Source organism: Scyliorhinus canicula, chromosome 4 (genome assembly GCF_902713615.1).
Source record: "Scyliorhinus canicula chromosome 4, sScyCan1.1, whole genome shotgun sequence".
NCBI lineage: Eukaryota > Metazoa > Chordata > Chondrichthyes > Carcharhiniformes > Scyliorhinidae > Scyliorhinus > Scyliorhinus canicula.
Window position 1 is genome coordinate 41,876,042 of NC_052149.1, and position 26,727 is coordinate 41,902,768.

At 44.1% G+C, this 26,727-nt stretch overlaps 1 protein-coding gene across 3 annotated transcripts in view; it reads right to left on the reverse strand.

The window, feature by feature from the left end:
- Nucleotides 1-272: 272 nt before the first annotated feature.
- Nucleotides 273-26,727, reverse strand: part of slc6a9 (solute carrier family 6 member 9) — a 259,865-nt gene continuing 233,410 nt past the window's right edge. For all 3 annotated transcript variants that reach the window (XM_038794114.1, XM_038794115.1, XM_038794113.1), the window contains 5 exons: nt 23,385-23,519; nt 21,579-21,678; nt 14,830-14,930; nt 8,455-8,625; nt 273-6,577 (listed from right to left, as the gene is read on the reverse strand). In XM_038794114.1, coding sequence (XP_038650042.1) covers nt 6,344-6,577; nt 8,455-8,625; nt 14,830-14,930; nt 21,579-21,678; nt 23,385-23,519 — 741 coding nt within the window. In that variant the 3' untranslated portion in view covers nt 273-6,343. The remainder of the gene's footprint in view (nt 6,578-8,454; nt 8,626-14,829; nt 14,931-21,578; nt 21,679-23,384; nt 23,520-26,727) is intronic.

Sequence of the window (26,727 nt, forward strand, 5' to 3'; positions counted from 1 at the left end):
GGGGATAGGGTGGAGGTGTGGGCTTAGATAGGGTGCTCTTTCCAAGCCGGTGCAGACTCGATGGGCCGAATGGCCTCCTTCTGCACTGTAAATTCTATGATTCTGCAATTTTAATCACATACAAACATACTTTTTGTTTTACTTTCTTTCCAGATTTTACATGCCATACGTCTTGGGGGAAGGAAAGCACCTGGCTACCTGATTATCCTGGTGACAAAACACAAGAATAAGCACAATGTAATTTGTTCACTAATAAAAACAAGTAAAACACATTGCTGGTTAATTATTTTTTTTAATTCACATTTCTGACAAGATTATAAAATAAAAACTCTGGAATCTACAGGTTCCATTTTAAAGCTTTGCAGGGTTTGTTTTTCAAGAATAAAATTTACAGCAGATTTTTGATGTAACCAATACTGTGCTCACAGGCTGTCCTGCGATAAATCCTCTTCCTGTTACACCAGCCCTCCAGCACCAGTTGTAATGGATGTAGGGCCTGTTGCATAAAAGCAGCCATACTGCCACTGGGAGGTGGCAAAATCAAACAACAACTTTGTTTTGCTCTGTTTTCTCCCATGCCAATTCAGATGAAGAGTATTGAATCGGGGAATGCAAATTTTGATACACCGTTGGTCTCTCAAAATACAATTAAGTTAAGCGTAGTATTAGCCACGTGTTCACTAAAACGCAAGCTTGGGGAAAATCAATCCAGTCTCTATTCCAGCTAGCCACTTGCGTGAGATTGGATGCAGAGTTATATTAAATATGGGGTACATGTGTATGGTAGACTTGTGGCCATTAGGAGTAGCATGAGACCAGCCAAAGCTCATTTCACATGTACATCAGATCATTCTTGAGCTGGCCCAGAGCTGAAAGGGTGAATTTTATAGGTAACGATTAAAATCACGTCAACAAGTCCAGCAACCCAATGACAGTGAAAGAGACTTGGTCCTCCCTGCCACCTCCAGCAGCTGAACTATGTAACTTCTTCATACTTCCCTAATATGTACAAATCTTTCAATCAGCTACTCATACAGGACAGGATTCTCCGGTCTTGACTGTGGCTGGACACGTTGCGTGCGAAAACGGAGAATTTGGCATTCTAGCCAAAACTCCATTCACATTCAACAGCACCGTAGAATCCCAGCCGTAAGCAAGGACGGAAGATTTTAGCCATTGTGTTTGAAGCTCCCCCAGTGAATTTGTATGTATCTGAGAGTCATTGCTTTGGGTATAGCAACTAACTAGCATGGAGTGAGTGTGAATTTGATGTTTCATTTCATCCAGTAACAAGTTTCTAATTTGATGTTGGTGGAGGTGCAACATGGATGTAAAGATATTCCACTCATACTTAAGAACACAAAAGGGAAATTCAAAGGATGACTTAATGTGGACAACTTCCATGCACTCTTCAGAGCTCACAGGAAAGCCCCCATTTTTGACAAACCTCTATTCAAAGAAGGTTTCTCATTAATATGGCAACAAGCATACCGTCACGTTACAGCGAAACCTAGCTCCCACCATCTCAAATGATGGGGGAAAATGAGAACGAGCCAAGTAATTTTTAAAATCAGGATTGTGGTTCATCTCATTATTAAGGTTCGTCATCCGATTTGAAACAGAATTCAGCAACAACTGGGTCTGGGAAGTAGGAGGTGGAGAGGAAGTTTGTTGCAGTTGATGATTTGTAATGAGAGGTATTGTTACGAGGTGCTAGTGACTTGTGGTAATCTCTCACAGTTTATCACCCGTTTACGCTCAGTTTGTGATTTCACTCTGGTGACGAGCATTTTTAAGAGCCTGAACATGATTATATTAAATGCAAAAGAAGCAAAATAGAGTCATGAACTACAAACAACAGAAACAAAATCAGATCTCCTATTGAGATGTGAACATTTTGCAGGATTCAATAATGTCTGATTTATGCAACTGACCCCAGAATGAAAGAGATTTACACAAGTAAGTAGCTTATTTAATATATATTTCTCTCTTCTGCTAAACACTGAAAGAATCAAGTAAACTGTTCATTTAAGACTACAGATTACAGTCACTTGAAACAATATACACTATCAAGAAAATACTGTGTACACAATTATAGTTCTCATTTTGAACTATTGGCACATTGGAAAGTAAAAACTTCCTTTGTTTTCTAGCACATACATCTAAACAGGAAAGCAAGGCGGTGCTCAACTTAAATCGCACATTAAATACAGCATGAGTGTTTTATATAGATCAAAGTCAGAGGTAGGAAGGAAGCATAGGTTACAACAGTCTTTTCCAACAACCCTTACTGAGTCAAGTCACGAATATGCCATTCAGAAAAGGTGAAAGAGATGGACAGTTGCTAGGAGCGATGGGAAACTTGATAGATTACAAATCTACATATTTACAGCTATAAATAGGTAGAAGGTTGAAAGGATTTGATAATTGTGAGAAAGAGATAGAGGAAGTGCATGCACAGAAAACAAATGGAACACAGTGTAATGAGAACATTAAAGTGAACCAGGAACATGGTACAATCCAGATCATTGCTTCGACTATAAAGGTGTGTGCTTGAGTGAATTCACTGGAGAGTGAACATTGTTATCTAACCATCCCCAACCCCACTCTCACCAATCAAGACGTATTTAGTGTAGTGTATAACATGGGTAAGTTATGACACCTGTGAGACCCTATAATCTGCTCTGCTCTGTGTTCCACGGAAGGTGTCATGTGGTGTTGCTGCGATGTTTTCTAGGTTTGAACAGTCCAAGGCCTGCAGCAGTGCAAACATTATCTAGGGAGAGGTGTCCCTCTGGATGTGTGTGCAAACATTTCAAACATTATGTAACAACCGGAGACATGAACCTGAATTTTCCATTCTGTTATTTTTTGTGAAAGTGGTAATCCAGCAAGACTCATTAATTTTAACAAGGTTTAACTGCTGGCATTATAATAACACTGATTGGAAAATCTAGCCTCGTGTTATCTGCGAATAGAGTACCAGTGACACTGGTGAAAGACTATTGGCTTGGTTGGCAATTACTTTCACTGCCCCAGAAATGAAGCAAAATTGTAACTGACAAGTATGTCAATTTTATTGAGCTGTTAGTGACTAGGTAGTCATCTATCAAACCAAATTCTTACCAGTCAACACTTAAATTAATCCTAATCATCCCACACATTTGTGTTTAGTTACCTGACAAACATATAGATTTCCTTAAACTGCAGTATGCCATTGAATGTTAATACTAATTAATTAATAATACATCAGTTATTATAGCTTAGAATCACTAGGTCAGGACTTCAACCACCTTGAGCTAGCTTCCTTAAACTGAAATACAAAGTGCACTTAACAGCTGTGTGAGAAAATTCTTCTGACTGTTTACTAATGAAAGTCAGTGAATTGTGGGATACGGTTTTCTCAATATGAGTTAAGGGCCAGTATATGTAGCTCAGGAGTATAATAAAACACATATTGATTAATATTTTTGGTTGTAATTTGTAAACTATTCCCTCTTGGGTCATAAACATGATTGAATATGTTGTACGGCCTGGAGGCACAAAAGCTATATTATGTTGGTTTGACGGGTCAGAGTCCAATTGTACACTCTTCAGGTCTCTTTGAGCATCTAAAAAGCATTTTTCACAGCCTCAGGACATCACAAAGCGCCTTTCAACCAACAAAGTACTTTTGAAGTACAACGATGGCCAGAACACTGGATCAAACTCCCTGCTCTTTTTCCAAGATAGTGCCGTGGGATCTTTTACGTCCTCCGGTGAGGAAGACGGGTCTTAGTTTATCGTCTTATCCAAAAGACGGCACCTTCAATAATGTAGCACCTCTTCAGTAATACAATAGAGCATCAGCTTTTAAGTCCCTGGAGCAGGATCCGAGCCAATAGTCTCTGACTTGACTCAGAGGCTAACATTACCCTCAACTGCAGTCAATAAATGCACATTATTGATTTATACTAGCTGATAAGCCAATTGTCCGGCCTAGATTAAACCCCATATTGAAAAAGTATGAAAGAACAAATTTGGATGATGTGAGTGATTTTAGGACAGAATGGAAAGGGGAAAGTTATAGAAAGGAGAACAAGAAGAGAGGCAATTTAATTTGCACCTTCATAATGGCAATATCTACTCTGTTATATTACATATTTCCAGGTAATCAAGATTTCACATTATCAAGCAAATGCAAGGGAATCACATAAATGTGTATCACAGGCAGGCACGGAATTCCATCATGACCATTCCCATCATGCAAGCATTCCGATATAAACGTAGTTCTGTTCCAAAAATTGAATCCTAATGGAACACTCATTTCTTTCCAGTGTATGGAAATTCACAATCCGATCAAAATTTGGATCCAAGCGCTTCGTCTCTTGGCATAAACCCATCTGGATTTGTTAGGTTAGGACTGGAATGCACACTGTACAATTTAAGCACTTAACACATAGTTTGACACATCAATGCAACTGTACACGGGTTTTAGTGAGCCACCTATGGCTCTAAATAATGAAGTGACCCATTCTGTTACAACTTGTTTCGTGGGGAAATACAGGTTTCAAACCAGCAAAAGGATATATCATCTGCTTGTGCTGTTCTATCTCTCCCTACGCTAAGCTCTGCAGCTTTATGAGCATCTTCGCCCTTGTCCGTATTATTTTAAAATATCGGTTGCGCGTTTTAGCTCTGGCCTAAAATGGATGCAGGGTTGACAGTGAGCCCATGAAAATGGCACCTAAAGCAGATGGAGGAATGCAATTTGCATTTACTGTCTCCGGGGCTGGCATGATGGCTGTTGATTTAACAGCCTTCCTGATAATTTAATCAGAAGCACTTCAGGTGTCAAAAGGGTTGCCTAAGGTGCCCAGCCAATGGTCAATAGGTGAAATGCAGTTGATAATGACTTGCATTGTTTTCAAACAGTATTTTTCACTCTCAGGGCAAATTCTTCTCTGAAAATATTTTAATGCAGCAGGCCGGTAAAAGTTACTGACACATTTCTAATTTTCCCAACTCCTCCCTCTCTCCAGCATTGTTAAAGACCCATAATGCAGTGGACCAATGCTTCAGATATTTTTCGTACCTGTTTTCAAAAAGGTATTTAAAGGAACCTTGGTTTACAAAATCATTGGCAAGTTGCCATTTCTGAATGCTCCAGGATATCGCTGCCTCTTCCTTAAAGTCCATGCAAAACTTTGATAGCAACTGTTCTGTGTTGGTTGATCTCCACTCAAACAGTACATATCAGGTCAACACTAGGTTAAGGTATGTCACAGGGTTATCCCAATGGATTTGGAGACTTGAGTATTTTCAGATATCAATAATATTACTCCTAAATATTCATGCATTTCTGATACTGTTTTGGACATGCACACTACATTGTTGGATTACTCGTATTGACTCTCTTATGCAGTGGTACTGATAATATAGAGCACATCTGAGCATGATATTGACGGACAAGTCGCCATTGCAAACAAGAAGAGCTATTTCAGTGACAGGCCACTTTGTGTGGATAAAAATATTCAATTATCTATTGTCTCCAATAGCTGCACAAGTGGTTTAGTGCTTCAGTAAAACTGACTTAAATATATGTAATATACCTTTTTATTTGTGTCTTCTGTAAAAGCTATCATGGAAACTACTTAATATGGGGGGGGGGGGGGGAATTGTCCTGGTTAACATATATATATCAAAACTGTAGAAATGCAGCCAAAAAAGGTATAAAGCTGCCACATACAGTGATCAGAGTAATTCTTATCTCCGAGATAGTTTGGCTTGGTAAACAGTTGGTTACTTTAAAATGTGCAGTCACACATTTCCTATAAAATGGGCATCACCTTCAGCTTCTTTCACTAATCGTCCTCTCATCGTTTTTGTTACTTCATAACTATTGCGATATTAAACTTGATGTTGATAAAACGCAGTGCTATGGTGTGGAGTAGATAGGCACAAACAGATGTTCAAAAGAAATAATACAGAGAACTAAAAGCTACATTGTGACTGGGAAATTCTTTGATCACCTATCAGTTGTACTAATGTACAAATAGTATGTATACAAAGTACTGCATTCCACAAAATGACAACGAAAATAAACTGATTTCTGATAAAAATCAGGTTTAAATATTAAGTTATGAGATTCTATTGATATCTACAAAAAAGAATGAAAAGAAGAAATAAAACACACATACCTGAAAAAATCAATTAAGTTGTGTTGACTACTTGTCAAATTCCATAGATCAGATAAGAAATTAATGGGAAAGAACCTTTCTCCATAAGTAAAGGTTCTACCCCCCAACCAACCCCCACCCCACAAACCCAATTAAATGTCTTCTTTGATTTAAAAGGACTTTGACTACACATTAGGCTCCTGTGTTCTGGCAGAACCATTGCTGCCCTGTATGGTGAAGTTATGTTCTATATTTTCTGTTGGTAGTTGCTCCTTCTCCCGCTCTTTATCTGGATTCAGTTGCTGAATTTCAAGATTGAACTCATAGGATGGACTACCCACTGTTGCATATCGGTCAGTACGGTGCTCTAATAGACTAGGTCCCCAATCCTTGCTTGGTTTATTTGCATTTTTCACACGCTGGCAAAAACAAGAAAGAGACTTGGTCAGGTTGAACTTGGTTATTGAGTTGTGGCAACTGACATAAGAAACAAGGAATTCTGATCACTGCTGAGCTGACTTACCAAATTCGCTTGAACACAATTACTATTTAATACTCAGACTATGCCTCCTAATCTTATTTACTTCTCTCAATTCACCTAGAAAGAAACCTACTTCAAAGTGGACACTCAGAACAGGCATTGACTCATCTGGAGTGATCATTAGCAGCTTTAGCCGGATCATTAAAGGCTATTATTTGCTATGGTTAGCAAAATCTCTACAGTGCAGAAGGAGGCCATTAGGCCCATCGATTCTGCACCGACCCGCTGAAGGAGCACCCTACCTAGGCCCAATTCCCCACCCAATCCCCAAAACCCCACCTAGGGGCAATCTACCATGGCCAATCCACCTAACCCGCATATTTCTGGACTGTAGGAGAAAACTGGAGCACCCGGAGGAAACCCACGCAGACACGGGGACAATGTGCAAACTCCACACAATCACTTGATGTCAGAGTCCAACCAGGGTCCCTGGCACTATGAGGTAGCAGTGCTAACCACTGTGTCTCCATGCCGCCCCAATGTATGTGTAAATTATAAATGAGGAGCATTGTTAAGATAATTGAAAAACTGTAATTAAAATATAAAGTTTGATTTATCATGCCATTGTTGGCAAGTCATGGAAATTCTGCATTTAAGACTGAACTTTATGTGATGGGGGTGGTGGGGGGGAGGGTGGGGAGAGATGGTTACTCTGCATCTTCAGTGCAGAAGTCAAGCTTGAGCCTGTCTCCACTTGGCTGGGACACCCTGCAGCTATTGCCTTGAGTTGGGACATGTGCCCCCATTGGGGAGGAATTCCTATCTCAAAAATCTGCTGACCAATCAGATAGCCAGCAACTCTGCGATCCCAGTAGTCGCTGGGAGCCACTGGCAAGACCATAAAGAAGAGGAGCTTATGGAGCCTGTACGAAGGGAAGTCCAGCATCTCACAGGACCAGGCAACAACTTTCCACAAAAATCAACTGGTAATGACCAGAAAACCTGTTTGTTTTTTTGACTGAAGAATAAATATTAACTAGGACACCGGGGTTACTTCACCTTCTCCCATTGTTATGTGATCCGCTTGAGGGGAGCTACATGGCCTCGGTTTAACATCTCAGAGAAAGACGCCACCTCTGACGGTGCAGCACTGCCCTAATAAAGCACAGGAGTGACAGCCTAGCTTATTTGTGTTCAAGTACTGGAGTAGACCTTGAATCCACAAGTTTCTGATTCAGGAGGTGGGAATGTGTCCAGCTGAGTTATGGCTGTCGCTTGCAATTGCTAAAACAGAAGGGAAAATTTGAAGCAATGGGAAAAATGAACAGTAGGATCCCAGGATTGAGCTCCAAGAAATGACTGCAGAAACCAGGTTGCTGTCATTTGGAGAGGAGACAAAACATTTATAGAAATTATAACAATATTAAACGGGATAGATAAAGTTTGTCTGAGCTTTGCTTCGAAGAATGACAGAATTCGAGAACAAAGGCTGGGGTTAGAACTGTTGAAAAGAATGTTTAGCGCGCAAAAAGAGGATTATCTTAATGCAAACATTTGCGACAGATAAACTATCATTGCATGGTGTTGCAATCTTTCACAGAACTCACTGGAGCTCCTGAATCTTCCCGTTGACCTGGAATCTGCAAGCCTTTAAAAGCCACCTCACCATGACTTTGTAATTTATTTTGTCTTCTCTCCTCGTCATTTCAATTATCATAAAAGCATCCTTCGCTTAGACTTCTCAATTTAAAAAAAAATTGCATTACTTATTCTGGGTGCATTTAAGACAATCAATTTGATACTCTGTCCACTCACCTCCCAAAATGTGGAGCCTTCTGACATGCATATCTTCCAAATGGCATAAACTGGGATACAAATTACTGAGGAGAGTGCCATCAAGATGCCAAGAGTGATAGCCCAGGATGGATAAACGTAATCATTGTAACTGATAGGCTTATACTGGACCACAGTGAACACCAGAATGAACTGGAAAAAGCAAATAAACATATGGCTGAGTTTACTCAAATCACATATCAACAATCCGGAGAAAAACAAGTTCTATTTAAGAGCAAGTTTCTCAGGGTGAGAATTTTTCTCATCATTGAAGTCATAGAGTCATAGAGGTCCACAGCATGGAAACAGGCCTTTCAGCCCAACTTGTCCATGCCTCCCAATCTTTACCACTGAGCTAGTCCCAATTGCCCACATTCGGTGAGTTCAAATAAATGAAATGAAAATCGCTTATTGTCACGAGTAGGCTTCAATGAAGTTACTGTGAAAAGCCCCTAGTCGCCACATTCCGGCGCCTGTCCGGGGAGGCTGGTACGGGAATAACTCTTCGAGCAAGCTATCCCTCCCAGAAGCAATCTATTCTCTTGAGGCTGCAATGCCTGTCTGCTAATGAAACGGTTATTGATTTTAGACAGTTACTCTAAAGCATTTTATAAGCTCACCACATAAAAGGATATATTTAGAAGCAACATATCCTGTGGGCAAGCCCTGAGTCAATTAGTTGCAGTGGAAAAGAGAATTCCTGATAAAACAAATAGTTAGTCAACCTTTTATTGGTATATGTAACTTGCCACTGGTAAGAATTGGCTATGCACAAGCAGTACACTGAGGCCGCACATAGCCCCGTTTTGTACGAGAGGTCTGGATGCCATTTTTAAATGGTGTCCCGAACTCCGAGGCCACCGAAGCAACCCCCCCGCTGCATCAGGGTGCCCAGGTGGCACCAGGAATGCCGCAGAACCACCCTGCCCAAAGGGCATGCAGCTGGGGGCCTCCGATCCTCTGTGAGACCCCCACGGGTGCCGTTCCGTCTAGTCACCATTTGTGGGGACCAGTGCTGAATGGCGCTCGCCCGAGGTATCTGAGACAAAGGGGATGAATCCCAAAGCCTCGGATGTCTCGAGAAGCTGCATATTACAGTGAAAATAGCTGTTTCGCTCTAATATGCAGGTTAGCCAAAATGTGATCCCGCCCACAATGGGCAGGATTTACATTGCAACGTCTTGTGAGATCATGTTGGATCTCGTGAGGCGTTGTTAGCCAGGTAGGTCCCGGGATGGGGTCTCCAGGCTTCTGTCGGCCACGCTGCACTGCAAGCTGCTTTTCAAGTGCAGCGTGGCCATTGGATCGCGCCCAAAGAATTGTTACCATGAGGCTGAGCAAAACAGAATTCCTCCACACTTTAATTCTCCCTTAAGAAGTGTACTCTTGATTCCCAAAGAACAACAAGAGTACTTTTTACAAACTTCAGTGGTGGCACTAAACACGTGGTGGGGGTCAATTCAGCCCCCACCTCGCATGTCATTGTTGTTCCATTTCTGTCAGTGTCAGAATTGTGCACTCTCAGGTCGGGGATACATAAACAGGTTCAATGCAGAGTATATACCTCCAATTATATCTGAACAATGCACCTCAACCACCTGCCTCAGAATAATAAACTTCTACTCTCACTGCATTTCCGTGCCATTTTAAAATTCCTAAACCAACTATCCTTTTGTGAATCAGGGTTGTCAGCATGGATTTAAGGGAAGTTCATGGTTGGCAAATTAATCACATTTTTTTGAGGAGGTAACCAGGAGTGTTGATGAGCGTAATTCATTTGATGAGGTTTATATGGTCTTTAGCAGGACTTTTGATAAGATCCCTCATGGCAGACTGATCAAGAAAATAAGAGCACGTGGGATCCAAGGCAAAGTAGCACTAGGATCCAAAATTGACTGAGAAGCAGAGGGTGATGGTAAAGGGATGTTTCTGTGACTGGACGTCTATATCCAGTAGGGTTCAGCAGAGCTCGGTGCTTGGGCCCTCGCTATTTGTGATGTACATTAATGATTGGTCCTTAAATATGGAGCGTATGACCAAGAGGCTCGCGAATGTGACATAAATTGGTGGGGTGGTAATTAGTGAGGAGGATAGCCATAGACTGCAAGACGATATCAATGGACTGGTAAGGTCGGCAGAGCAGTGGAATTCAACCCAGAAAGTGTGAGGTCATACAAGGGGAGAGCAGCCCATGGTCCTCTGGGACTATGGTAACTTTCAGCATACAAGCATGCTGGAACTGTATAAAACATTGGGTACAAAACGCTGCTGGCTGAGGTGGGGGATACGGAATATTCAGCAATTGTGGTGTCAGAGGGGGCAGCATGGTGGTGCAGTGGTTAGCATTGCTGCCTCACGGCGCTGAGGACCCAGGGTCAATCCTGGCCCCGGGTCACTGTCTGTGTGGAGTTTGCACATTCTCTCTGTGTCTGCGTGGGTTTCACCCCACAACCGAAAGATGTGCAGGATAGGGGGATTGGCCACGCTAAATTGCCCCTTAATTGGTAGAAAGAATTGGGTACTCTAAATATATATTTTTTAATTGTGGTGTCAGACCACGCCCCACACTGGGTAGACCTGCAAATTAGCAAAGGAAAGACCCAGTGGCCGCAATGGAGGTTAGATGTAGGGCTGCTAGCGGAGGATGAGGTGTGCGAGCGGGTGAGGGCGGCCATTTGGGGATACATAAGGATCAATGACACGGGTGAGATCTCGGAAGGGGTTTTGTGGGAGGCACTGAAGGCAGTTATTAGGGGGGAACTCATATCAATTCGGGCCCATAAGGAGAAGGCTGAACGGGCGGAGCTGGACAGGCTGATAGGCGAAATTCTACAGGTGGACAGGAGGTATGCGGAGTCTCCGGATGATGGGCTTCTGAAGGAGCGTCAGAGACGACAACTGGAATTTGGGCTCCTGTTCACAGGTAAGGCGGAGGACAGCTGAGGACGGTTAAGGGGGCAGTCTATGAATATGGGGAAAAAGCCAGCAAGAGGCTGGCACATCAGCTGAGGAAACAGGAGGCGGCGAGAGAGATTGGGAGAGCAAAGGATACGGGGGAAAGGTGGTGGTGGATCCGGCCGTTGAGTGAACGATGTGGTTCGGGAATTTTACAGTAGATTATATAAATTGTAACCCCCAGCCAGGGAGAGGGTATGAAGCGATTCTTGGGAGGTGCTGGAGTTCCTGAGGATAGATGAGGAGTTGGTGGAAGGCTTGGGAGCCCCAATTGGGCTTCGGGAGGTTGTAGACGGGTTGGGGGCGATGAAATCGGGTAAGGCCCCGTGACCTTATGGCTATCCGGTTGAGTTGTATAAAACGTTTTCCGGATTGCTGGGACTGCTCCTGGTGAAGGCTTTTAAATTAGTCCAAGGAGCTGGGAGTGCTCCCCCCAACGTTTACACAGGCATCGATTTCCCTTATTTTGAAACGGGATAAGGATCCCGAAAGTTGTGGGTCGTAGAGGCCGATCTCCCTTTTAAATGTGGATGCAAAATTGCTGGCAAAGATCTTGGCCAGACGCATAGAGGATTATGTCCTGGGGGTAATAGGGGAGGACCAAACGGGATTTGTGAAGAGACGTCACCTGACATCCAATATTAGACTGCTCCTAAACATGATAATGATGCCAGTGGAGGTGCGCGAGGTTGAGGTGGTGGTGGGCATGGATGCAGGAAAAGCCTTTGATCGGGTAGAATGGAAATACCTGTGGGATGTCCTGGCAAGGTTTGGGTTCAGGCAGTTATTTGTGGACTGGGTCCAGCTGCTTTATCAGGCACCAGTGGCGAATGTAAGGACCAACCGGGTTCGGTCAGAGTATTTTAGTCTGTGACGGGGGACAAGGCACGGGTGTCCGCTCTCCCCACTACTCTTTGCGTTGGCCATAGAACCTTTGGCAATGGCGCTTAAGTCATTGAACATTTGGTGGAGATGGTAAGAGGGGGGTGAAGCATAGGGTCGATTTGCTTCTTTACATAACAGACCCATTGGGGGGAATTGCAGGAATTATGGGGATACTGGAGGAATTTGGTCGGTTCTCAGGTTACAAATTAAACATGAGCAAGAACGAGGTCTTCGCGATCCAGGCAAGGGGGCAGAAGAGGAGACTGAGGTAGATGCCTTTTAAAGTGGTGGGAAGGAGTTTTGGGTACTTGGGGATTCAGGTGGCAAGGGACTGGGGTCAGCTCCATTAAGTTAGATTTGGGCAGGGTGATTAAGCAAATGAAAGGGGACTTCCGCAGGTGGGACGTGCTCCCGCTGTCACTGGCGGGGAGGGTACAGACTATGAAGATGACAGTCCTCCCGATATTGCTGTTGGTGTTTCAATGTCTCCCACTCTTCATCCCAAAGGCATTTTTCAGGAAGATGAACGTGGCGATCTTGGGTTTTATATGGGCTGGGAAGGCCCTGAGGGTGAAGAAGATCCTTCTGGAATGGGGCACGGGTAGGTAGGCTTGGCCCTTCCAAACTTTATTAATTATTATTGGGTGGCTAGTGGGGGAGGGGTCAGCATGGGAGCGAGTGGAGGCGGCATCTTGTAAGGCACGAGTCTGGAGGCTCTGTTAACAGCACCTCTGCCGTTCTTGCCGGCTCGGTACTCCAAAAGCCCAGTGGTAGTGGCAGCCCTGAGAGTGTGGGGGCAACGGAGGCAGCACATGAAACTGGAGGGGGCGTCGCTGTGGTCATAGATCTGTGATGTCTGTGGCCTGGGTGAGTAGGTTTTTCGAGGAGATGGAGGACAGATGTGGGCGGTGTGGGGGAAGCCTGGTGAATCACGTACGCATGTTTTGGGCGTATCCAAAGCTGAGGGGATTTTAGCAGGGATTTGCAGATGTTATGTCATGGTCCTGGAAGGGAGGGTTACTCCGAGTCCAGAGATGGCAATATTTGGAGTGTCAGAAGATCCGGGAGCCCGGGGGGGGAGAGGCCGAAGTTTTGGCCTTTGCCTCCCTGGTGGCTCGGAGACAGATTTTGCTGGGATGGAGGGATTCGGAGCCTCCAAAGTCAGGATTGTGAGTTAGTGACAGCAGGGTTTTTCAGACGAGAGAAGATTAAGTTCGCCTTAAGAGGTTCAATTCAGGGGCTCGCTCGAAGGTGGCAGCTGTGCATCAACTTCTTTAAGGAAAAGTGACCAACAGCAGAAGAGGGTGGGGGGGGGGGGGGGGGAAAGGGAGGCATGGCAGTGAGGAATACAGGTGGGGAATCTAATATATGGATAGTCAGGAGGTAGGGCGGGCGGAGGTTGGATAGGTTACTGTGAGGTCATTGCGTGTGTCGGACCGCTCGGTTGTTTAAAGTGTTAAAATGTTAAAATTACAAATGTTTCAATAAAATGTTTTCTAAAAAAAAACATTGGGTGAGGCCATAACTGGAGTACTGCATGCAGTTCTGGTCACCACATTATGCACTGGAGAGGGTGCCGAGGAGATTTACCAGGATGCGGCCTGGGCTGGAGGGTCTGAGCTATGAAGAAAGATTGGAGAGAGTGTTGTTGTTTTCCTTGGAACAGCAAAGGCTGAGAGGGCATTATGAGGTGCGTGGATAGGATGGATAGAAAGGCACTTTTTCAATTAGTAGAGGGGTCAATCAATTTATGGTAAGAGGTAGAAGGCAAAGAGGGGAGTTGATGAATAACTTTTTCACCCACAGGCTGGTGGGAGTCTGGAACTCACTGCCTGAAAGGGTTGTTGAGTCAGAAATTCTCTTAACGTTTCAGGTGTATTTAGATATTCATTTGCACTGCCATAAACTCCAGCACTACGGCCCAAGAACTGGAAAATCGGATTAGTGTAGTCAGATCATTGTTGACCAGGGTGGACACGATGGGTTAAAAGGCCTCTTGCTAGTCATTGTCTGTGAATCTATGAATCATAGAATCCCTACAGTTCAAAAGGAGGTCATTCGGCCTGTCGAGTCTGCACCGACCTTCTGAGAGCTACCAAACCTAGGGCCAGGCCCTCACCGTATTCCCGTAACCCCACCTAACCTTTTGGATGGACTGGAATTGAACTCAGGTCCCTGGCACTGTGAGGCAGCAGTGCTAACCACTGTACCACCGTGACGCCTAAATAAAGCCAATTTGTTGAAAACTTTGGCCTGTTCTACTTATGGACATCGCACATTTATGGGTAATTTTGTGGTGTGAAGAGAAGGCTGCAGTGGGTCCCCATTTCAGTCCGAGATCCGTCCATTCTAATGCACCCGTACAGCTTTCCAAATGAAAAATTGCAGCAAGTCTGGATAGATTGGAGTGCAAACACGGAGCTGAAAGGCCGAGGTTCTAAACTCAGTGCCATTTGTGTGTGAAGAGGTGACACATTGCTTCATGCATTTTTATTTATAAATCTAACAGCTACTTACAAAAATAATGCTGGGTGACACAAAACGCCAACAGATTTGGAAGAACATTGGAGGCGGAAAGCCAAGCATCATCTGAACATCCTGGAAATACTTATCATGTCCTGTCAAAGCAAGAGAGGCATTAGTTAGTGACTGTGTAGAGTGGCCAGAAGTGTCCTCATCTGCTAAATTTTCTGTTTGCTTTCAAAATTCAACCCTTTTTAGAATTATTCAAATTTGGATTAGGAATGTTGCATGTGTGTGTTGTTTTTTTGCCGTCTATTAACTGAATAAGGTTTCTGAAGTTTGCAAACTATATCTTAGCTGCCAACTAAAAATAAAACAGATGAGTCAACAGCACAGTGTTTTTTTCTTTCTCACATGCACAATCTCTTTACAAAAAAAAGCACACATTGTAATTTTACTTGAATAAAAACTCCTGTCCTGCAGTTTCCCCGCCCCCCCCACCCCACCAGATATCTTTTAAAGGTAGCCACATCGATTTTGTTAGAGGCTATTACTTTGTTAGTATGGTGGCTACAGAACTTGTGTACTGTGTACGCGCAGAGAGCAGGGTCTGCCGATCAGCTAACTAAGGGTGGGGTTGTCCGATCCTTCCCACCGACGGGATCTTCCAGGTTCCCCAGCCGTGGGGTGGGCGAGCCATACATGATGCCACAGACCCTGGTGGCACTGGATGGTCCCGCTGCTGGCCAATGGCGAGCTTCCGCCATTGCCGAAAAACACACCACGGGGGAGGGGGGGGGGGGGGGGGGGGGGACTTCTCCCCCTTAGTTTCCATTCTGACCAAGGCCAAACCGTTTTGAAAGTGCCCGAGGCCCATCAGGTAAAACCTCTAATAGAAGTACTAAAATACACCAAAAAAATTCAATATAAAATGTAACCATGTTGTGAAATTTGTAACATTTTGGAACGGCACTGAGGACCAGGGTTCAATCCCGGCCGCAGCTCACTGTCCGTGTGTAGTTTGCACATTCTCCCCGTGTTTGTGTGGGTTTTGCTCCCACAACCCACATATGCAGGGTAGGTGGATTGGCCTCGCTAAATCGCCCCTTAATTGGAAAAAATGAATTGGGCACTCTAAATTTATAAAAAGAAACAAAAAGAAAAAGTGTAACATTTTGAAGCTTTTATTTAAAACCTTGGGTGGTATTTACCAAAAAAGTTACAAAGTGTAATTTTCGGCACAAACATCGGTGTGAATCCTGCCCACCCAATCCAGATTGTCATCTTTAGCTCACTTAATTTGTTTTCCCTCCCCACCTGAAAAACGTCGCTCTTGAGGCACAAAAAATCTGATTCGCTCACCCCGGGGGTCATCTAAGCACTTCAGTGAAGAGGGCTCTGCATGCAAACAGCGGCATAGTACTTTCATTGAAGCCAGGAGGATGGCGGCTAGAGGAACAGCTCTTAGATTTTCGGAGGCAGGCCTGACTCGGTTGCTGGATCCCGTCTGGGAGAGGTGGGCCACAATTTACTCATGTGTTGGGAGGATGCTCTCCGACAAGGTCACCAATCCCACTGGGAGACGGTGGCAGCACTGGTTAGAGCCAGCAGCCTGACCAAGAGGATCATAGATCACAGAATTTACAGTGCAGAAGGAGGCTTTTCGGCCCATCGAGTCTGCAGCGGCCCTTGGAAAGAGCACTCCACCCAAGCCCACACCCCCACCCTATCCCTGTATCCCAGTAACCCTACCCAACCCAACCTTTTTGGACACTAAGGGCAATTTATCATGGCCAATCCACCTAACCTGCGCACTTTTGGACTGTGGGAGGAAACCAGAGCACCCGGAGGAAACCCACGCAGACACGGGGAGAAAGTGCAAATCCGCAGACAGTGAGCCAAGCCGGGAATCGAACCTCGGAACCTGGAGCTGTGCTAACCACTATGCTACCATGCTCCCTTTAATGGATGAAGGTTCAATGCAGAAAAAAGCTGAATGATCTGCCCCCTGTCTCCCCTTGGAAATCAACCCTTCCATCAACCCTGCGAAGTCACCTTGACCCCACTTTCCACCACCTCTCAGGTTCCCAGCACCCAACCTTGTAGCATCATCCTCAAACACCCTGGGCACTCTTCAACAGAACACCTCCCTGCTAAAGTGGAGTGCCCATCCCAGTCGCCTTGACCTCTGACCCACCAGGTGTGCGACTAACAATATCCCTTTTGTGTCCCTGCAGGAGAAGATAGCAGTGGAATGCCCGGACTAAGGATCCTGACTCCTTTTGAGAAGAGGACCATGGAGCATGCAGGGAAAGACCAGGAGCGGGCCTGCACAGGCACTGAGGTTGGATTGCGAGGGAATAATGAGGAGCCACTGCGCCTTCATCCAGATGACCAGCCTCCAATGAGGTATTTGTTGTTCAAACCCTTGACCAGGCCTTATATTAAAACCATGTCTTGCGGCCTGCAGGAAAGTCAACCAAAGAGCCTGGCCCACTCCCCAAGCAGTGCCCGCTCTCCCCCCCCCCCCCCCCCCCCCCCCCCCCCCCCCCCCCCCCCCCCCCCCCCCCCGATGACGGCATCCCTGGTCGTCTGCCCATGTGAAGCCTGGCACTTACCTTGCCTCCATCCTCTGTCTCATCTTTGGCCTCTCCCTCCATGACTTCCTCCTGATCAGAGGAGACATTCCTCCCCTTAGTCTTCTTCAATGAGGATGTCACCCCCTCCCCTTGCTGTGCTCAGTTATGGAGGGCATAGCAAATCATGGCAATACGGGAGACCCTCTCTGGACACTTACATGATCCTCACCTGGTGGCCACACACCAGCTGCACATTATGGGAGTGGAACCCCGTTCTGTTTACTCCCTGATGCCACAGGGTACGTAGAACCAGATGAGTGACATCGGTGGCCCCCTGCACCTGTGGCAGATCAGCAATGGAAATGAAAACAGCGTGATTCCAAAATGGTCGCCACTTGAGCCCTGGAATGATCCAGTGGCGTAAAGGTTGAGGGCCGCCGTGACCTTCACGGTCACAGATGCCCTCCTCCTCCATGTGGTGCCAGGTTTGAAAGGATGTTGCACACCTGTCACATGGTCTCTCTTGTGAGGTGGAGTCTTCAGTGGCACTAGTTGTCCAACAGCTCCATGAAGGACACCTGGATCCTGTAAACGCTTGGTCTCCTTCATCTTCGCCTTTGAGACCCCTATTCGGCCTGCACAACGGACGGCTCATGAGCCTGCCCTGTGGGCCCCTAGCCCTGGGTTCTCCCAGCGTGCGGTCTCTCATAGCTGCTGGAGTCTGAGCTCCTCCTGCGCAATTATTAGCAAAGTTGCCAGCTCCACTGGCCCCACCCAAGATCTGTCAGAACTCTGCGAGGGATGATAGAGAGACAGAGAGAGAGAAAGAGACAGTCAGGTTGGTGTTCTAACCATTTGCCTTCAGATCCTCCCAGCACCCCTTGTTCTTATGGTCCTGAAAGCTGTCATTCTATTGCCAGCTGCCACCACTCACTATCTTTTCTGTCGGTCTTCAAACTTCATCATTCCACCGGCCCCGGTTAATTCCCTTCAGAGTTGCCTGTGACCTTCCGCCTGATTGCTCCCTTCCTTAACATCTACTTCACAGGGGGTTCAATCAGGCCGCTTCAATGGTCGACCGTCCCTCATGGGCAGACACAACTGGACACCTGTGTATACATTGAGAGCTTTTGTTTCCTCTATGGCAGGCGTTGCATTTGGCTGTTATACACTCACATTCCCTCTCAGTCCCCTGCACCCGCCCGTTATTCATTGATATATGAGTTTTCACCTCTCACCTTGACTTTGAACTATTTTGAGTTCGACCTAATTAAACTAAATTGACAAACTGAGAGACAAATTAAGAGAGAGTGCCCCTTAAAGGGGCGCTGTCCGAAACAAAAATAAAGGGCAACTGAAACTTAAAAACATCAAACCTCCAAAATTTTAACTATTTTGGGTCAACTTGTATTTGAGAATGTGGGCAGCTGACATTGTTAAGGCTCAACTCATGACGGCCAATTAGTTTGACGAGCATGACTCTCAGGAATGTCAAGAGGGCACAATCTGCAGCTGAATTAGGATACACTAATGGACAGCATTCATAATCAGACTATGTCTTGGCGATATCTCTTTGTTGCATTGCCTTTGCACTTAAAGACTCCTGGGCAGCCACTGCAATATCCTTGCCTTCTGTTTCGTGGTCTCATCCAATCAGCTCCTCAGGCTGCTCTTCTTCTCACCACATCCTTCCCTCACCTAATGAGCCCGACATCCACAGACGTGCCATACCACGAACAGCTGTAAACTAAGCACTCATTTGTAGCCATCTAAGATGGCCACCTGCAAAGGACCCTGGGAATTATGGCCAACTCAGGACTCAGACAGATACAAAGCCTATGTGTATCTAAAACACAGGTAACCAGACCTGACCGAAACCCCCGCTCGTTTACATTTCAATGGCCCATTTTCCCAGGACAATAGAACTCCAAACAAGCAACCGGTACAGCCACAGACTGGTCGGCGCCACTCCCTTGCTCACAAAGCACAACTGCCAAGGTCAATGACCGCTAAGGACCCGCCCAACTACCAAGGCACCCGCCCCTTGATTGGCCTAAATAGAAGAAAGTGATCAGAGCCCTGTCCAAGGTTAAGGACTGCCCCAAAGAGCAAGAAATCCCAGGGGGATAAAAGAAAGCACAGCCGTGTGTTCTGTCTCTCTTGGATCCGGCCTGTGGCACCCAATTGCAGAAGGAACAGCCAGTTAAGTTCAAGACCAACGATCGCTACCTGACGGATAAGCCCAGCAGAGACAGAGCCACTTTCTTCAAACCAGCCAAGTGAAATCCAGATAAAGGCCTTATCCATTTGCACAGTGCTGGTCGCCCTGAAGTTAAGTATAGGTTATTGTAGCTGATAGGTGTAGTTTAACTCGTGGTAGATATTGTGTTTGCCCGTTGAGATAACTCTTATGTAAATAAACTACCTTTTGAACTAACTAACTGGTTGTGTGGCTATTTGATTGATATAAGGGAAAGGCTTTTGGTTCACCGAAATAAATAAATAGAGCAACACATTTTCAACTCCTTAACCAGGCAGGCAGAAGTTCCATTCAGGGCTGTGCACAATTAATAAAACACACAGACTCATGAATCATTCAGGGCTTTGAGCACTTTATAAAACAGACAGACTGAGGGATTCAGGACAGCACACAGCAGCCACGGCCCCCATCACGACGGTGGACCATGAACACCTCGAAAAACCCTGCCCCCTCCAAACACGCTTCAACGAGCCGCTCTCTACAGCAGCCAGGCAGATACTGTCCCCTTGTACACTCTGGAACAAGGTGGCGAGGGATTCTAACCTCCTTCCTCCCTTTCGGAGTTCATGGCACCTAGTCCCAGTTTTTAAAGAGCGGGAGTGAATTGCGCCCGATCATGCTGGTGGGTTGGAAGGTTTAATGGGATGCGAAGATAAGCTTGCCAGTGATATTGAAATGGATTCAAATTCATTCAAATCAGGTTCTCCCCCTTCCTGGGTGTGAACCTGAACCCGTCATCAGGGAAGCCCGTGAACATCGAGTTCCAACATCTCGCAAATCCAGTTTTTGGCCTTTTGTGAGATTTTGCAGCAGTTGAGGTTTGCGCCCCCAGCTAATGGACCTGCAGAGCCGCGCCCCTTATTTTTAAACATTAAATATTTAAGTTACTGAAAAAATGGCAGATTTTAGTTTCAAAAAGCATTTTGAGTGATTAAGTTGGTTCATTAGCAAATATTACAGAGAAATGTTTACACATGGTCTTATTATAAAATATCTATATGAACGCTGACATGAAATTTGCAAGTTTGCAATATTGTTGGAAAAAGATAAGTATTGATTTGGTGATGTACAGCAAATGATCATTGGACTCGCTGTTTTTTTATTATTATAAACCTGAACTACTTCCTTCACAGAATCCCTACAGTTCAGAAGGAGGCCATTCGGCCCATCAAGTCTGAACCGACCCTCCGAAAGCGCACCGTAACCCCACCGAACCTAAGCTAAAAGGGGCAATTTAGCATGGCCAAACCACCTAACGGCACATCTATGGAATGTGGGAGGAAACCTGAGCACCCGGAGAAAACTCATGTAGACACGGGGAGAACGTGCAAAGTCACCCAAGGTCGGAATTCTCTCAGGTTAACTTTTATTGATAGAATAGTGGTTAGCACTGCTGCCTCACGGCACCAAGGACCTGGGTTTGACCCGGTCACGGGTCACTGTCTGTGTGGAGTTTACACATTCTGCTTGTGTTTGCATGGATCTCACCCCACAACCCAAAAAGATGCGCAGGTAAATTGACCACATTAAAATGACCCTTAATTGGACAAAAATAAGTGGGTACTCTAATTTTTTTAAAACTTTTATTGGTAGAACATAAGAGGTTTCCTTGTGCACTTATTCGAAGAATGCTGGATATTAATTTACAATGAACTACAGCACACCAATGCAACCAGAAGGTTCAGATAACATCATAAGCTGTGCCTACAAGGCTAGATATTCCAAAGGGCAATGGAGGACAATGCCATATAAATGTAAGGACCATATTTTGAGAAAGGCCATTCAACCCATCAAGTCTGATACTTTTACATACCTTATGCTATCTGCCTGCTCAAAAGAGCAATATTTGGTCCTCCAGCTTTGTGAGCAATTGCAGATCCGCTCAGCTGGACATGCTCAGTCCATATTTACATTAGGTCAGTTTGAGCTACACAATGGCAACATAAATCGCCACTAATACTTACCATAGATGTACATGATGGCGATGCACATAATGCAAGAAATCACAACAAGTGAGAAGCTAGCTGCATAGTTATCCATGAGGAGAAGCCAGTAAATGCCAGCCTGCAACAGAAAGACAGAAAAAAGATGAACATTTTCCTCAAAAAAGGAATCCACTGTAGGAAGTGGGATTTAATTGTTGTTCCTGCCTGTTTCTGTGGCCATTAGCACCCGGTTTCCCTGGGTTTCTGTGGCTATGACTCATCTTTCATTCTCACTCCACAGTATAAATATTTCCCACTTTCTCTGTCTGTTAGCTTTGACAAAGAATCATTGGACTCAAAACGTTCGCTCTTTTCTCTCCCGACAGGTGCTGCCAGACCTGCTGAGATTTTCCAGCATTTTCTCTTTTGTTTCAGAATCCAGCATCTGCAGTAATTTGCTTTTATCCAGTGTTATTAAGTACCTATTGCCATTTCATAGTAACTCTAAAAAATAGTTATCTTTTTTAAATCAACTCTCAATTTAATTTGTAATTCATTTGATAATAAGTCACATTTTCCTTGTAGAATTACATTTTCATTTTATTTCTTCTTTACTCCATTTGCACAAATTGGAAGCTGAAATGCTCACGGAGCACAATTATCATAGAATTTACAGTGCAGAAGGAGGCCATTCGGCCCATCAAGTCTGCACCGGCTCTTGGAAAGAGCACCCTACCCAAGGTCAACACCTCCACCCTATCACCATAACCCAGTAACCCCACCCAACACTAAGGGCAATTTTGGACACTAAGGGCAATTTATCATGGCCAATCCATCTAACCTGCACATCTTTGGACTGTGGGAGGAAACCGGAGCACCCGGAGGAAACCAACGCACACACGGGGAGGATGTGCAGACTCCGCACAGATAGTGACCCAAGCCGGAATCGAACCTGGGACCCTGGAGCTGTGAAGCAATTGTGCTATCCACAATGCTACCGTGTTACCCTGATCTGATACTTTTACATACCTTATGCTATCTGCCTGATCAAAAGAGCAATATTTGGTCCTCCAGCTTTGTGAGCAATTGCAGATCTGCTCAGCTGGACATGCTCAGTACATATATACAAGAGCACTTCAGAAACATAAAGCACGAGAGACAGCTCCTCACAGTAATATGATTTATCTACTTTTTAAGTCTGAGACAGGAGCAAATTACTGCAAAGAATCATAGAGTTTGAAGCATGTGATAAAAAAAGTTACGAAGGGCAGGGGTTTCCAGCTCTACCCACTGGCGGGACCTTCCTATTCCTCCCACGGAGATTCCCCACAGCGTTTTCCTCAGCGACGGGATAGGCAAGCCACGCAAAATGTCGTAGATCCTGCTGCTGGCCAATGGCAAGTCCCTTCCACCGGCCAAAGATGCGTGAGGGGGAGGGGCAGGAGTGCTGGGAAATCCCGCCGGTGCCTTGAATAAATAATAAGCTGAAATAAACATTTTCGCTAAACTTAATATGCCTTAAAGTGTGTGAAAAGAATGTAGGTTGTCTTTGAGGATGCAGAATTGTGTTGCATTGCTTTGGCAAATCCTTCCTTCAAATCCCATAGGCTGCTCTCCCCTTTGATCGAGCAGCAATGAAGGAATGGCAATATATTTCCAAGTTAGGATGGTGCGTGATGTGGGGGGGGACCTCCAGGTGGTGGCGTTCCCATGCATCTGCTGTTGTGATAATCCATTTCTAATTAGGCTCAATGCTTTCCTCCAACAAAAGTTGGTCTGTTTTTCCCTGTTAACATAAATGGAATTAAGCACCGTATAGCAGATGTACATTTCCAATGGTCTTACTTGGGTAGTCAGGGGGATTCCCAGAAGAAAGCCAACAATGGCAACTGTCAGAGTCACTAAGGATTTTTTCCTTCGGATCCAGTCACTGCCAATTTCATCAACGACAGCAGTGACCAATGTTTCCAACAGGCAGAACTAGGGAAACAAACAGAAGCATTACTATTTATTGTACAAATTATGCTATACCATATAGAGTGAATGACACTATATGGCGGACATTATGTATTGGTGTGTCTATTTCAAAAGAATGTAAGGCATTTAATAAAATAGGATGTATACTCAATATATGGTGCCAAGTATAAGATAATGTATTCATGTGATGGCTAATGAGGGGAAATAATTTACCTCAAACTGAATTCTTGGGACAAACCCCAAAGGTTTTTTAAGCTTCTTGCATCCAAAGAGGTCTGTTGCCTGAATACTGCACCGCTGCATAATGGAAATTCCTCGGAGATTCTCCTGCTCAAGGTTCTGCCACACTTGAGTTAAGTGACATCGGTGAAACAGGAGCATCTCAAAGCAATTTCCTGGACTGAGAGCCAATGTAAATGGAATATTACTCAATAACTGTCCTGGGTACAGTATAATATGGAACAGTGAGCATTGCATTACAGTAAGTAATATATAAATGACATTATGCAGCACAGATACCATTAATTATATAATGCAAAATAGTGTACTGTACAGCATAATATAAGTTACATAATGTAATTAAATACACTGTATTGCATGTATTAGATACTGTATAGTATGCTGTAATTATATTTTAGTATAAAGTACATTAAACAGTGTAAATTACACTCTATAACATAATGCACAGCAACTTGTACTATATATTATGCATTACAAACTGTATATTAAATAATGTATATCAGATGATATCGTGCATATTTATTTCCTGATATTCATAGCCTAAGCCAGCACAGAAGCAAGCATAGAACCCACTGTGCCTGTACTGACTCTGACAGAGATATCCACTTATTCCCACTCCCATCTTTTCCCCATAGTTCTGCCAATTTTTCCCCTTCAAGTCCTCGTCTAATTTCCTTTTGAAAGTAACTACTGAATCTGCGCCCGTCACCCATTTGCACGGTACATTCCAAATCATAACACAGCACGTAAAATAATTTCTTGTCATCTCACCTTTCGTTCTTTTGCCAATTACCTTACATTTCTGTGCTCTGGTTACCAACCCATCTGCCACTGGAAATTGCTTCTCCTTACTCGCTTGTCCAAAGTCCCTCACGATTTTGAATGCCTCCATTAAATCTCCCTTAGCCTTCTCTGTTCTGAGGAGAACAATCCAACTTTTCTCCAGCCTCTCCATGTTACTTAAATCCCGCTTCACTTGTCTGATCCTAGTAAACATAACGACTTGTCACCCTTCCTAAAGTGTGGCACCCAGACCTGGACACAATACTCCAGCTATTCCGCTGTATGGGGGGGAAAAAAGCTGGTAATACCTCAGTACTGGCTACAAGATGCCAACATGTTATCTCGCATGTACCAAAGTGTACCTTGTCAGATGATTGTTAGAAATGATTAAACAGAATGTTGCTATTTAAAAATGTTATCTGTACTATATTGGAAACTGTTTGTGAGTGGAATTCGGTGCAGTTATTGATGAGATGTTAATGATGTTGATTGTGACTCAGCGCAGGCATCAAGTTAATGGTACTGCAGTATACGTTTTTTTCCTCCCTGGGCGGTTTAGTTTTTTTATGCAATGAAAGTGGCCTTGATGACTGGGCTGAGGCCCTACTCTGCACAGCCATATAGAATCTTTCACAATTGTGTGACTAGTCATGTCAGGTACCACTCCATCTCCACGGAAATAAAGTACCGGACTAATTTTTAAAAAATGAAATAAAAAATATTTTGTACAATGAAAGGGCTGACATTTTTCACCACCTTCATTGTATAAATAGCAGCATAATGCAATATTTATACAATTCATGAACCCAACGGACATAACACTCTTGTAACTTCCTCATCATGTGTTACCTGGTTGGCTTGTATAAATATCGTATCGCAGGCTACCCGTGGGTATGATCTTTAAAAAAACACAAGAAATTGGGTGAATTTTTTGCGCTCATTAAGGCGTGGGCTGTCAGTGCTGGGGTGTTCACTTCTTATTCAATGTCAGCATCAAGTGCTCCCAGTTCAGCGACAGCATGGAATAGATGCCCGGTAAAGTTTCCTAGACTTTCCCAACTCATGTTTTTAATATTCTCAATGCCAGAATATCACCCCTAGTTCACCAGTTTGACATTTGCGTATCCCGCACCAGGCATCACTTTGGCCCCACTTTGACCTCTGACAAATCAGCAGACAGTAGTGACTTCCATCCCACTTGTCTGGGGTGCATTTGAGACAAGGTCCAGAGGTGAAAGGGCAGTTCAGTAACTACATCGTACCACCCGTTCCTTCAGTCATAAGACATTTTCCATACATACAATTATATAGACAATATTCTGATGCAGTAGGTGGTAAATTATGAAGATGAGTTGTCTCTTGTTTTTGATGCAGAACTGAAAATGTAAACATTCTCAACAATTCTTAGATTTATTTCAAGTTTCTCTTTAAATGATTTAATTTTATAAAAGAACAGCAATCTCAATAAGAATGTGATGTGTTAATGTCATGAAAAATTAAACATTATTTGAAAATGGCATCATGGTATTTATTACATAGAGTATATAGTACAGAAAAGGCAATTCAGCCCATTTAGCCTATGCTGGCATTAATGACCACTTAAGCCTCTTTCAATGCTTCCTCATCTAACTCTAATAAGCTTAACCCTTCCCTGCTCCATCAAATACATATCTAGCTTCCCTTAAATGCATCCAATCAACTACTCAACTATTCAAGTTCAACTACTCCTTCTCACTGCTCTCTGGGTTAAGATGTTTCTTTTCTATTCCTTCTTTGATGTCTTAGTGACTAATATATACTGATAGCCTCTTAATTTTACTCTTCCCATAAGTGGAGATACTTACTCCAGTCTATTCTATTGAAATGTTTTGTAATTTTCAACACCTCGGTTAGGTCTTCTTATGGCCTTATTAACCTGTGCCGCTTCTTATAGCAATTTGTGTCTTTATACTCCAACATCCCCTTCCTCAACAACCTTCTTTAGCTTCTTATTTTCCAAGCAATATGTGACCTTTTCTTTCCTCTACAAAATGTAATACCTCACGTTTATCTCTGTTGAAATTCACTTGTCAAATATATGGCATAATTTCCAATAACAATGGTATTCTCAAGATTCAAGATTGGAGCATTGATTTCAGGCAAAACAGACTGGGTCTGACAGCTTGTTTTTTCAAACCAATGTTAGGAA